The sequence below is a fragment of the Channa argus genome, chromosome 22, assembly GCF_033026475.1.
Source record: "Channa argus isolate prfri chromosome 22, Channa argus male v1.0, whole genome shotgun sequence".
Taxonomy (NCBI): Eukaryota; Metazoa; Chordata; class Actinopteri; order Anabantiformes; family Channidae; genus Channa; species Channa argus.
In genome coordinates, this window is record NC_090218.1 from 6817500 (window position 1) to 6830414 (window position 12915).

Sequence of the window (12915 nt, forward strand, 5' to 3'; positions counted from 1 at the left end):
ACCTGCTATCGACTTGCTGTGATATAACAAGCAGCTAATGGTGGTTGTTATGTTACAGTAGTAAATTACACTGCTGTGTTGTGTTGACATAGTTACTTAATGTTTTACTGGTCTTTGCTCTTGTTTCACTGTAAACATTTTAATCCTGTTTCACTTTTGTGGTGAAAAGCAATTGGAGGTTCATCTGCGACCTGCTAAACAGGAGCACAGCGTGTAAAGAATGATTAGGAAGACCACTCATCTATAGAGAAATATTTCAAACTGGATAAAATTAACACTGACATAAAACCTCAAGTAAAGCTTCAGCAGGAAAACCTCTTCACGATTTAACAACAGGCAGGCTTACAGAAATGAGAATGTAATTTGTACTACTGGCTTATTTGTGGCATTGTCCTACAGTATGTCCTTTGCCTGTTGCCAGGTGGTCTTAGATACAAGCCCACATGATGATACAGGTCCACATGAAATACTTAAGTTGTTAACAATTTTAATAATTTGGAAAAGAAATGGGGAGTAAAACATAATCACACGCAAAATGTGTGATTGTCTTATAAACTATTGGTTATCAACAACCTAACAGTAGATCAAATTATTACTCCTGTAACAGCTACAACTGTAAAAAGCAACCTACAGCTCAAACATGTTACACATAGTTTTACGCTTACCAGGTAATTTTTTATGCATAGTTATACTCCTACATTTAAATGGCCTACTTGAACCACAGTACATTTTTATACTAATATGTACTTTTACAATATGGTACATTGATTTTTCACTAAAGTCATAAGGTTATGATGAAGTCAGCAACAGTTTATGTATTAGTGATACTTTTAACATTTAGAAAGTTAAAACTTTATTTATGGGTTATCTAGACAATAGACACTGTGCTGGTTTAGCATTTATATTAGGGACATCAAAAATACTCTGCTGAGCTGCATAAGTGTATTATTACATAATTAATCACAGAGAGAATTGTTTTCATTCGAAATGACAATTGCTGGTCCGCTGAAAAAATGTAATAATTATGTTATCTAATATACTTTTTCTTATTCGTTATTATCGCATCGCATTGAATGGTTTAATAGAAGAAGAATGTATGTTAAATTTGAGACTAAAGTCTAAATAGAATACTCCTGCTCCTTTAGTAAACTAATCAGGGAAGAATATAGATTTGTATAAACAGTCACATTCCGGTTATTCCTCATACTCTGCTGCTTTGCGGTTTGCGTACTTTGCGCGATTACGTCAAACTCGTAAAGGTTCTGACGTCCGCTGCTCGTGGCTGGCTGCGTCATTACGCTTCCAGCTGATCGGAGTGGGAAGCCGGGTGTGTGTCTGACTTGGGTGTGTGTGCATGAGAGAGAGAGAGAGAGAGAAAGACAGAGAGAGAGAGAGCGAAACGGAGAGGAGTCGAGTCGAGTAGGAGTTGTGCAAAAGGGGCCGAAGTCCTGCTCCGTTTTCTTTTCTGCTGCTGCGTTAAAAAGTAGATACGGTGTGTAAATGCTGCCAGACCGTGGAAAGCGTAGATGCTGAAGAAGGAAGCAGACCTCGACACACCCTGCTGAAGGTCCAGGGCTCCGCCGGGCAGTGGGCGAGGCAGCTCGAACTCCGCTGGACCGTTCAGCGGGAGCGACACGGTCGGTGGCCAAGGTGGGGCGTGTTACTGAACACTGTGTGTGTGTGTGTGTGTGTGTGTGTGTGTGTGTGTGTGTGTGTGTTTCTGCTGGCGAGATTCTTGTTACTGTCAGTGTGATTTAGCCTTTGGCGTCTTGATGACCCAGTTTGCGTGGAAACGGCAACTGGTAAACCGTCATTAAGAAGACTTTAATCAGGTAAAAATCACCTCTCTGGGTGTGATTCGAGTTATTCAGCAGCAGCTTTCTGCACAATGTGGCGTCGTCAGATCATGGAGGATACAGGAGGATTTGATGTTATAGGAGTTCTGGCTGAAGGCCTGTCTGTGTGTCATAGATCAGACCGCCCAGGCCCACTGACACTGGGGAGCTGGTAGGATTTATGGCCACCCTAGAAATGGCCACCCCACCACAGATTCCCAGCTCCTGCAAACACTACTGAAGATTTGTTAAACTGCTGCAGGGAGTATTTGCCTGTGAAGTCATTTTACACAGATTGGTAGAAGCTAAAGGCCTGTGTGCTAGAAATCCTCAACTGTGTAACTGTAACTGTACCAACAAAGGTACACGGTAAGTAAACGAATACAAAAAGCTTTCCAGATTTGTTTCTACAATTTATTTAAAACTACAAGGTCAAGACTTATCACACAGTGTATGTGGAAAACCAGGAATCGTGTTCTCAAGCCTCTAGAGGATTCGCTAAGTCATATGTAACCAGTTAAATGTCAAACGGTGGATGTTGCACTTGCCAGTTGAGCTCTGCATTTATGTAATCCAAACTTGTCAATAAGTGTCTCAGTGTTCAAAGCCTCTTTTAAATTTGCTGAGTTCATAACTGCTCAAGGACAAAGCCCGTGCTCAAGTAGGGGATAGGTGAAAAGCAGGAAGATAACCGAGGCCCAGTCATTTCTAAGAAGCACAGTGACACCAGCAGTGATCTGACATACATGGAAAATTCTTCCAGTGCAAGATAAGTTTCTAAACATTGATGCTTGTAAGACCCAGTAAATCATTACAAAAGCAGGTCATGTTACAAAGTAGTTAGGCCTTGGGTTCTGTAATCTCTTTAGATATAATAATAGTTTTGTTTTATACGACTAGAAAACATTTCTACAAGTCTAGTTATTCAAAATATCAGTAGTGTTTCTCTGAGATATCTCTGGGGGAAAAGGTTATGTTACATTAATAGAGCCTGTCTTACATGATTGTGCAGCCAGAGTTCAGTGTGACAGTAGGAAGGCGCAAAATACTCTGTGTCATGAGCTGCATTTGTGCCACTGCAACCCGGAGTGTGACATTAACCTCCTCGTCAATCAGGGATCACATGACAACGACAGGGTGTCAGTAAAAAAGCAACTCCTCTTGTTTACCCTGCATCCAGGAAAAAAAAAAAGGCAGCAGTGGTGTATTATTGCCTACATTTGCAGAAGTGAAGCCATCTTGCTCAACTTGGGTTACACCCTTCATTTCTCTTGCGTTCCTTGTCAAGGGAGATAGGGCAAGAAGGAATGTGTAATGTAGGTTCATTTAGGATGGAAAGAAAAAAAACTTCTTTTTACAAAATGGCACAAATTGCCCGAGGACAAGCTTACAGGCCTCACGCATGGCACATTACTATCTCTGAGGGTTTCATGAATTCTGAGCGGAGTTCAGATATCCCTCGCAGCAAACAAAGAGCCCCACACCGATTTATTCGCAGTGATCTCAGGGTTGGAGTCAAAGAGCATTTAGCGCAAGCAGCAGAGCTAAAGAAGAGTCCCTCTGCACGGTGATCGCAGCCAAAGCCACCACCCTTTCCCTGTCTTTGTCCCCATTCCCAGCCTTAAACGATCAGTCTATTTCGGAGACTCTAATCTGGGCCAGTAATCACTCTACAGCTGGGCCACACCCATAGCAAAGGAATGTACCTGAATTGATGAACCGTAAGTTATAGATGCAGAACATTTAATAATCAAACGTTTCCATTTGGAGCTGCAGCAGAGGCATTTGCAGCTCTGCTAGTTTATGTAATGTCATTCTTCACCTATTTTCTCGCACAGATTCATTGTTGACGCTCACGTGATAGAAAACCACAGTGAGACTGAGCGTTGAAGTACTTTATCTCGTCACCTCGAGCTACTCTCACACCGCACCATGAAAAGGCCGGATGAGTGGAGGCTCGGAGCATGGCGAGAGGTCTGTCTGACAGGGATCAATCCGACCCACACCCACTGTGTTTTTTCCTGTTCTCCATCTTCAACCGTCGAACGCGTACCACTTCTGCTTGATTTCCCTATTCCACTCTTTTAAGCTCTATAGATCTAAAACTCCAATCTGGCACGTGAAGCTAAGGCTCAACAACAAAACGTCCTTAAATAATTCAAATGTCAATAATTTCTGCTTGCTTTGTACACACTCCTGTTCACACATCCTCATTCGTATTTGTCTCTGATACATATCCTGCAGCTTCAACTCTAGACTCCCCCCCCCTCCCCTCGTGGCAGAGAATGCACGTCCGGAGTTCCAGAAAAGTTCGGTCTTTTGTGTGTTAGACTCAAGTGTTGCACTTTTTACACGTTGCCCTGTGTATAAAAGCCTGTCTCAAGGCCCTTCCACATGGGCTGTCATGTGGCTCTGTCTGACTCTCTTGCTTAAGACAGACAGAAGAGAGGAGGAGGAACAGAGGGGAGGTGAGGGTGAACCTGACAGAGAAGCCACGTCCACCTCTGCTGGTGCATGCAAGATGTAGATGAATATAGAGAGAGATTTGGGTGAAGGATAGAGGGATGGAAAAGAAGGAGTGGTAGAGACTGTGTGCGGCCACAGCAGCCGGATGGAATTTCTAACATATGCAGCTGGAATGTCAGGAATCCAGGACAGTCTGATCTGACCAAGAGAGAGGGTGGAAAGGACAGATGAGTCAGGAAAGACAAAAAAGAAGAGATATGGGAGAGAGTGGCACAGCAAACGAGTTGGGAATCAACACTGCCTCTCATTGTGGACATAAAACTACAGAGTCACTATTTGTGGAGGGAGTGGCATTCTATGGAACAAATAACTAATTCAATCCTAGTTATGACTGTCAGTGGTCCAGTGTGTGGCCCGAGGACTTCTACTGTACCTCCTCCTCCTCCCTCGCTGCATTTAGACTGTAACATTTGTTTGAGCACGTGCAGTAAATTATCAGTTATCAGTTAAGTATTATATCAATTCACTTTTATTAGACAAGCTTAATATTTTGGCAGTAGTTTAAAGCTGATCATGATATTTAGTATCCGTGGTGCCCAGATAATGTTTTTCCTCTGATGTTTCCTCCAGGGCACCACAAGGTTATTTTGAGTGAAATCACTCAGAATTCAGAGGACTCTGCCTAAAATTTTGGGAAACATCTCAATTACTGACTTAAGACTCAAGATTAACTTTATTATTTAGGGAATTTCCATGGAATATAAAGACATTATTGGTCCTTAGAGGATAATCCCCCCTGACTTTTATCTATGTTTAAAAATATCAGCAACTAATTGTTGTACCAGAGCAATTTTTATTTATGAGATTTCTTTATTTGATTGGGAAACCAGAGCACATCTGGCCCAGCACTGACAGATTTCTTTCAGTGGTTTTGATGAGAGTAGATTTATTTATGGGAATATTTTTCATGGACGAGTCAGAACAGGCCGTCAGAGCCTTTTGATGACTCACCCACTTTAGAAGAAAGCCTGATAAGTTTCGTTGATAAATTTGTCAGGAAGTGAAAGAAAATCATTCCAGTGTTTTTCCTTGCGCAACCTGTGTACCTTTCATGTTATGGGTCACTCTTACCCATCTGGAAATGATACTCTCGCAATGTCAGGATTACGCTGAAGCTAAATCCAACCTAAGTGCGGGACAAAATGATTTCCTCCCATTGCAGTGTTAACATTTACTTGTCCTGTTGACTGTGAGCCACCCTCCCCTGCGGTGCACAGGCTGTGGGGTAGAAGGCGCTAAAATGCATTATTATTCTGGTTCTTCCTGCAGAAATGTGTACAGCGTGTGTTTCTCATTGTCAAACAGAGTTTTGGAGCATGCCCTCAGTATCTCAAGATCACCACAAGATTACATTCTCTGAAACCAGGAAAAACACACACCTGCTTCTTTCAGTGTGTTTAACCTCATTGTACATGTTTTATTTACTTTTCCATGCACATGTCAGAGAACTGTTATTTCTGTTCCCACCTCAGCTCCAAGACGAGTGTACAGTGAAGCTCGCAACTCTGTGGGGCTGTGCTAATATCCTCATGCAAAAATAATAGGTGGTGAGAAATCCTACCGATGTTTACCAGCATATAAAATTAACCCTGTACACCATCTGAGGTTAGTGAGTTAACTAACATGCTGACATATGCAGACTAGTCCAGCACAACATCCAGCTCAGACTGATGAGAACGTCTTCATATAAAGAGACACACTCCACAAATTCTCTTATTGTGGAGAGGTGCTATCAAAGCCTCCTCTGACATAGTCTCACAGAAAAGCCCTGAAAACACTGCAGAGACATTTCCATCTAAAGGTTTTTGAGCAAGACTGGGCCTTGTTACCAATCAGGTGTCACAGACAACAGGGTTCCTTGAAATGCCATAGGCTTTGACACAGCACCAGTGTTTGAAACTCATGCTACAGTTTGCTTACATATACATTAACATTTAGACGCTTTTGTCCAAATTGACTTGCAGTCAGGTGACGTACAAAGCAAGCAAAAAACCCAAGTCAAGGAGAAAACATTAAATCGTAGTAAAATGAGAAGAAAAGCAAGTGCAAGTTCATTTTTAATTAAATAGTTCAAGTGCGTAGGAGGTTGCAGAGTTGCTTAATTTGCAAAACGTGTATGTTGTAGCTTTACCTATTTTACCCTTGTGCTCATCAGTTACTTAGTCTTACACAAAGTTTGTTTTGAGGCCGCTACAGGACCCTCTTCAACATGTAGAAAGGAAATCGGGTGCAGACACAGGTTTTCGCTTTAGACTTTTAGAACTTTCTTTTCATGAATTAATACAAAAACAACAAAAACTGTCTGGACCTCTGAAAGGATTCCAGGATCGCTCTTTTCAGACGCTGTATACTCCTCTTCATTTCCTCTTGCTCATGGTTTGTAACCACGGTAACTGACCAAAAAAAAAACAAAAAAAAAACAGAGGCCGTTCTGTGATTTTTGAGCATCACAACTAAGAGAATTTCTAAGAATTCCTTAGCGTGCAGAGCAGAGTTGCTGATGCACGTATTCCTCCTGGTAGTCTGACGCATGATGTTGTGTTCATTTCCCCAGTCGTTGTTACATATCAGCTCATTTCACCCATTTACTCACAGCTCAATGCGTACACTGTGGCTCCACTGCACCCACTTAACCGTGTTCGTGTGCGTGTGGCTGCGGGCGGCCCACGCTACCAGAGCAGGGAGTCTAGAAGGCTCTTTAAACCATCTTGTCTTCTCTTTCTGCAGGAGTATGTGCACCTAAAGCAAGGAAAAGGAGTCACTGCTGGGCCGCCCATCACTCCGGACTGACTCCCAGCACTCCCTTGCTCTTGGCCCTGAATGGCTGACACACAGCGGTTCTTCACTGGCAAGCTTTATGTTCCTGTACACATGCTAAAGCTGCCAGCTGAAGAACTGCTCTGGTCAGCCCTGCCCCGGATGACTCAAGAAGAGGAAGCAGATCGGGGATGTTGGGAAAACAAATGGGGAGGGCGTTCTTTTCACACTCTCAGAACTCAGACCAGATTTTTAATAACCTGCCACATTTGAATCATCATTATTTTATATTCCTGTGTAAAAAGACGGGTTTAACATTTTTTCCGAGCGTCTATTAAAACAACAGTCAGATGTTCAGGAACGCTGAAATAGCTTTTAGCTCGCTGTGATCATCCGGGTCAAACTCAAGTTCCTTTTTAATGTATGTTTACAATGTTTTCTGGAGCCAATATAAGGCTTCAGGCGTCTGAGTTAATCAAACCAAGTAGGTATCTGCCAATGTTGATTTAGTCTGTTGTGTTTCTCTGCTTAGCTGCAGTGGAAGAATAATGGTAAAAACAGGAAATGGGGAATAACAATAGCAACTTTCAAAGATGTACAGTAAACTTAGTTTGTCCAACTCTGAAGCATCTAATGAACTTGAGATTAATTAAAGACTGTTATTGTCGCCCCTCTTTGCTTACGTGTGTTGTGTATTTATTATTAGGAAGCGATCTTATATAATTATTATGATAATTATAATTATGACTATTGTTTTGAGACAAAAAAATTCTGTGAAGTTTAATCCTCTAGTCACATGCAGATCAATTTAAATAGGTTCATTTCTTATCACAGAAATTTGCATAAAGAGGCTTTCTGCAACTCCAAAAAACATTCAGAGAAACACATAATTTTATGTATGTGATTTTAGCAAAAGATGGCTGGAAAGTACTATTGTTCCTGACTTCTTCCTATGTAACTTTGCTTAAATAAATATTTTGTCATTGCTTACTCCATGCATTTATCTGCTGCTCGTCAAGGTTGGATGGTTAAATAATAACTTCAGGAATTATTCTTTTGCACTGCTGAGAAACACTTCAACATAAACAAGTACACCTGGTAGATTATTTTAGGCCTTTTAATACTCTTGTTTTTCCACCATATATTTATACTTGGACAAATAAAACTGGGTGGAAATTGTCCTAAAGTCACAATTTCAAAATTAACTGCGGGGGGTTAATACTGCTGCCTCAAAGGTAGAAAGTCCCTGGTTCAAATCCACCGGCTTGTTGCGGCCTTTCTGTGTGGAGTTTACATGTTCTCCCTGTGCTGGATTGGTTTTCCTCTGCCCTCGGTTTCCACCCACAGTCCAAAAACATGCATGCTAGTTTAATTGGTGACTCTAAATTGCCCATAGGTGTGAATGTGAGTGTACATTTTTGTCTGTGCATGTCTCTCTGTGTTGGCCCTGATGTAAGCTGGCGGCCTGTCTAGTGTGTACCCCTGTGTCCCCTTACCATGTACAGGATACGCAGTTACAGATAATGGATGAATGTGTTCTTTTCCTTCAAATAAAAGACAAAGTCTTCAAAGTTATTGTTACTGCACATCTTTGACAATAAAGCACACAAAGATGCATAATGCCCTTTAACTTGGGACTGTGCAACTTAGACTTGTTGATCTGTACAGTAAAGGTGTGAGCCATTTTCCTGCTGTGTTCATTCTGGTACGTTTTGAGTGATTTGTTAATTATTTTAATGCTGATTAATTTATTCTATTGTCATATTGTTTATTGCCTTTTTTTAAATTTCATTTTCTTTCCTCTGACTTCTTAGATACTTATTTTGTGTGAGGCACAAAACTTTCTACTATAGTTGAACAATTGTGTTTAGTAAAGTGACATTTTATGGTTTGTCATTATAAGTCTCAGGCGATGCAATTTAAGGGGAACAAGGAAGATCAGAGTGACTTAAGATGCTTTTTAAATGTAAAAGTTTCAAAGTAATAGCATCCGATGTGAAGTAACTTCATGGTTCTTATTTTCTAAACTCATCACCACATTAACAAGACAGCAACTGATATTTAGTATGAACCCTGTAACACATGTAGCATACAAGATAAAAGGAATAAAACACACACATTTAATGTTTGCTCTAAAGGGATCAAAGCATGTCCAGCTCCAGCAACGGGTTCCTTCACAAACCGCACATTCAAAATATTCTGTGAATATTTTTGCAGTGACCGACAAGGATTTTTCGGCTGACAAACGCAGCCCTTCGGGATCTTGGTGCAGTTTCTAAAAATCCCCACTAGGTGGCGGTTCATTCTGCAAAACTAAGGTTAAAATGACACACGCTTTTGTTTCATAGCAGGACACTAAGGAAAATAAAGCCAGACTGGATTGTTCCTATATAGTGTGGATCCTCTGATGTGGTGGGTGATTACAATTTAATCATTATAATTAATGCTGACTTGTCCATAAATTTAACATACAATAGGATGTAGACTGTTCTGGGACAAACAAGGGAAAAGCTTCAGTGGATGATAATTAACTCTCCAATGGTTTTCTAATACAGTGATTTGGAGGATGTGTCCACCTGTGATTTAAAGGGAATACCTGATGTCCGGTAAAGAAACAAACAAAACAGTAGTTACACTTTATTGTAACATTGTTTAAATACATTTATTTAGGTATTTATGTGACAATACAGCCCACTTTTACGTGGTATTAACCCTTACGTGACAATGCTGATAATCATTAAAGAAAAACTTAAAAGAACAAAAACACAAATTGTTCAAAGGGAATTTAGTTGATGAGCACTGTATAATGAGCATCTACAATCGTCCATTATGCAAAGTGAAGGGACATAAATGTTTGTGTAAAAGCACACACACAATCAGCAACATACGAAAGCAAAGGTGTCAAAAGATGATGCCCTGTTGAGTGTTATTGTATTAGGCAAATAGTGTTCTTGTTGGAATAATCCGCCGCCAATGCAAGTTGAGGTGGAGGTAAGTCATTAAGTCATTGCAGTCATTAACTCAAATACCAAAGTGAAAATGTGAAGCACTTGCACCTTAATGGCTACAATAAATTGCATTAGTAAAAATATTTGTGCTGAAATACGCAGTGTTTACTATTAACTATTACTTACGTATATTTTGCAAACAATTCTTTATAGGATCAAAACATTTTAATCTCCAATCATGACTGCAGCTGCCAGATTAACGATTTTGTCACTGCATTTGAAGTGGAATACACATTCTTACTTTCTTTTATTGATGAAGTAAAAGCCAGATATGATGAAAGATGGGCAACATGTGAATTAATGAATCAATTGTGATGATGGTTAGAGGTCATATTTATAAATATTGATTAAAATGCTAGATTTACGGGGCCGGAGTTTTGGGGGGCAGGCTATAGAACTGGAATAGCTATAATGACCGGCTTCAGGAACATGACTACAGCTGGACCTGAGTCAGCAGAGCGTGCACGCGGGGCTTGTGGTTCACGGAGTCCACCTTACTTCCTGTGCGCTCTCTTGCAGGCTGCTCCAGCTGTTGCCTCCGCGCGTAAATGGGAAACTTTTACGCACCGTTCACTGTAAGAGATTGTAGTTTTTGCATTGTCACACACGCCTCGTCCGCTGCATAAGTAGGCCTCAGACACTGGAGATGTGCCGTGGAGATGTAAGGATGCGGTAATACTTCACTACATAATAGAGGGGAGGGGGGGTAAAAGGCAAGGCGTGCGCCCGGACACTCAACCGCCAACTCAACGCGAGAGGGACTCAGACATCAATAACAACTCGCTCATCAATAAGGAATTTTGATGGAGTTGGACTGCTTAATTAAATAGGTTGCCTTGTAAGGATTAGTCTCTCTGAATTTATAACATTTAATCTGATGACCCCCAAAGGAAAACATCTAAAGAAGACTCTGCATCATCCCCATCCACAGGGAAGCGCCTTGATCAGACAAATAATACAAGTTGGAGATTTCTTTCAGTGATGGCTATCAACACTGATGCTGCCTTTGGGAAGAGCGCACTGGGCGAAAGGGAAATTTCAAATCCCACCGACTTCCAAGATACGGAAAAGCTTTTGAGCACCGCAACCACCGAGCCCACTGGGCAGAGCAACCTCAAACCGTCCGACTCCTTCTCCCTCAACATCAGGGGGAGCGTGCGGTCCCTGGATGCGGACCAGAATGGACACAGATCCCCGCTAAAGTCGGGCTCCGTCGGGCAGCTGGCGACCCCACCCAACTCCCTGTCCCGGCTCAGCCTGGGCCCGTTGCCCTCTCCTGTGCCGCCCGGGTCCCTACCCTCTACTTACCTCTGGCTCGCCGTGTTGTCCTGTTTCTGCCCCGCAGTGCCGCTTAACATTTGTGCCTTGTGGTATGCACATGTGGTGAGTTTCACTTTAATTTCTTTTAGCTTTAATGTTCTTCATTATAGCCCAGTGTACATTGTTATTAGCCATTATTAGCTGTATGTGTTTCAGATGGCTTGTTACAATACAGGTGTAATCATAGACTTTTCAAGCACTACAGCGGAATCGCTTCTAGGAACTAATTGTTGATCACCTCTTTTCATTCTCTTTCCCCGTAGTCAAGATCTGTTCTCCATACAGGAGATATTGAAGGAGCAAGAAAGTATGGGCGTCTGTCTATGCTGCTCAGCTGTCTGGCAATGCTGCTGGGTGTGGCTGTCATCATCTTCATAGTGTTTACAATAGGTATGAACTAAAGACATAAAACACACAAAGCTCATTGGGAGGCAGTGTAACTAAATTTCTCTTTTTTCCGTCTGTCAGAGATGCAGCAGTGAAGTGTAAGCAGGAAGGAGAAGTCGTTTAAACGCCATCTGGTCTCCTATTTGCACAGAAGAGAGGAGAAAGAGGGAGGCTATATCGAAGGTGGATAAGCACAAAATCTGAGTTGAAAAGTTGTAGAGACTAACATGGACAAAAGAATGAAAAGGGAAAGAAACCACAGGCTGTTTCTCTTTTTTTCTTGCAACATTCACATGTTCAATAACCCCACAAACTCAGGAACAAAGGAAAGAAGATAACAGCTACACACAGTTATTGTGCTGGATCATCAGACAGCACATTGTGTGGAGACAGTAACTAGTCATAGTCCAAACTAGCGGTGCACTGGAATACACACCAGCCTGACACACAGACAATTGGACAGCACTACTTTCTGATTATTGGAACAGAAAAAAACCAAACAAAAAACTTGCACATCACTAGATTAGAAGATGATAAACACCTCCATCATCGAAAGACAAACACATCCGACAACACATGTGAAGGCATCCTGTTGTGTTTAGAGAAAAATAAAAGGCATCAGTGCACCTCTAGTCTGTAACACAACCACTGCCTGCTCTGTTTCCACTGACATTTGCACCAAAGTATGAACTGCTTCTTCTTTTTGCTCAGCACAGGATTTTGTGTGGCTGTGGGAAGATGCATAATCTGTTTTCATACACTGTTTACATCACGTTTAAAACCCATGTATGTTTATCTCAACAATGCCCTGCTGCCGTCATCATAGTGTGATATCTTGCTTTGCGCTCTACTCTGATAAACTGAACAGATTCTTTTACCGCCTGGATCTCTTTAACACCTTGGTATATTTACAATATACTGCAAAATATGAATGGAGTTGTTCGCCCTGTATGCACTGTTCTTGGCACTCTGATGTTGATGTTTATACATTTATACTGTATGAATGGTTTAATGTGCCATAGTTCTGCATGTCTGAAATAAACCTGAATGAGCATGATCAACTTAAACTTGAGCTCACCTTT

At 41.4% G+C, this 12915-nt stretch overlaps 1 protein-coding gene and 1 long non-coding RNA gene across 2 annotated transcripts; both read left to right on the forward strand.

Moving 5' to 3' along the window:
- Positions 1-1364: 1364 nt before the first annotated feature.
- Positions 1365-8106, forward strand: LOC137107959 (uncharacterized). The gene is made up of 2 exons (XR_010912109.1): positions 1365-1650; positions 7089-8106. It is a non-coding gene; the product is annotated as an uncharacterized lncRNA (long non-coding RNA).
- A 2540-nt stretch (positions 8107-10646) lies between these two features.
- Positions 10647-12910, forward strand: LOC137107958 (trafficking regulator of GLUT4 1-like). The gene is made up of 3 exons (XM_067492157.1): positions 10647-11509; positions 11710-11836; positions 11915-12910. Exons 1-3 carry the CDS (start codon positions 11108-11110, stop codon positions 11926-11928), a joined length of 543 nt encoding a protein of 180 aa, XP_067348258.1. The 5' UTR covers positions 10647-11107; the 3' UTR covers positions 11929-12910.
- Positions 12911-12915: the final 5 nt, after the last annotated feature.

Excerpts from the sequence above, each read along its gene's own strand:
- LOC137107958 (XM_067492157.1), top strand. The coding sequence starts at position 11,108 with ATGGCTATCAACACTGATGCTGCCTTTGGGAAGAGCGCACTGGGCGAA. Across the intron at positions 11,510-11,709 it reads CCTTGTGGTATGCACATGTG|TCAAGATCTGTTCTCCATAC; the intron begins GTGAGTTTCACT and ends CTTTCCCCGTAG.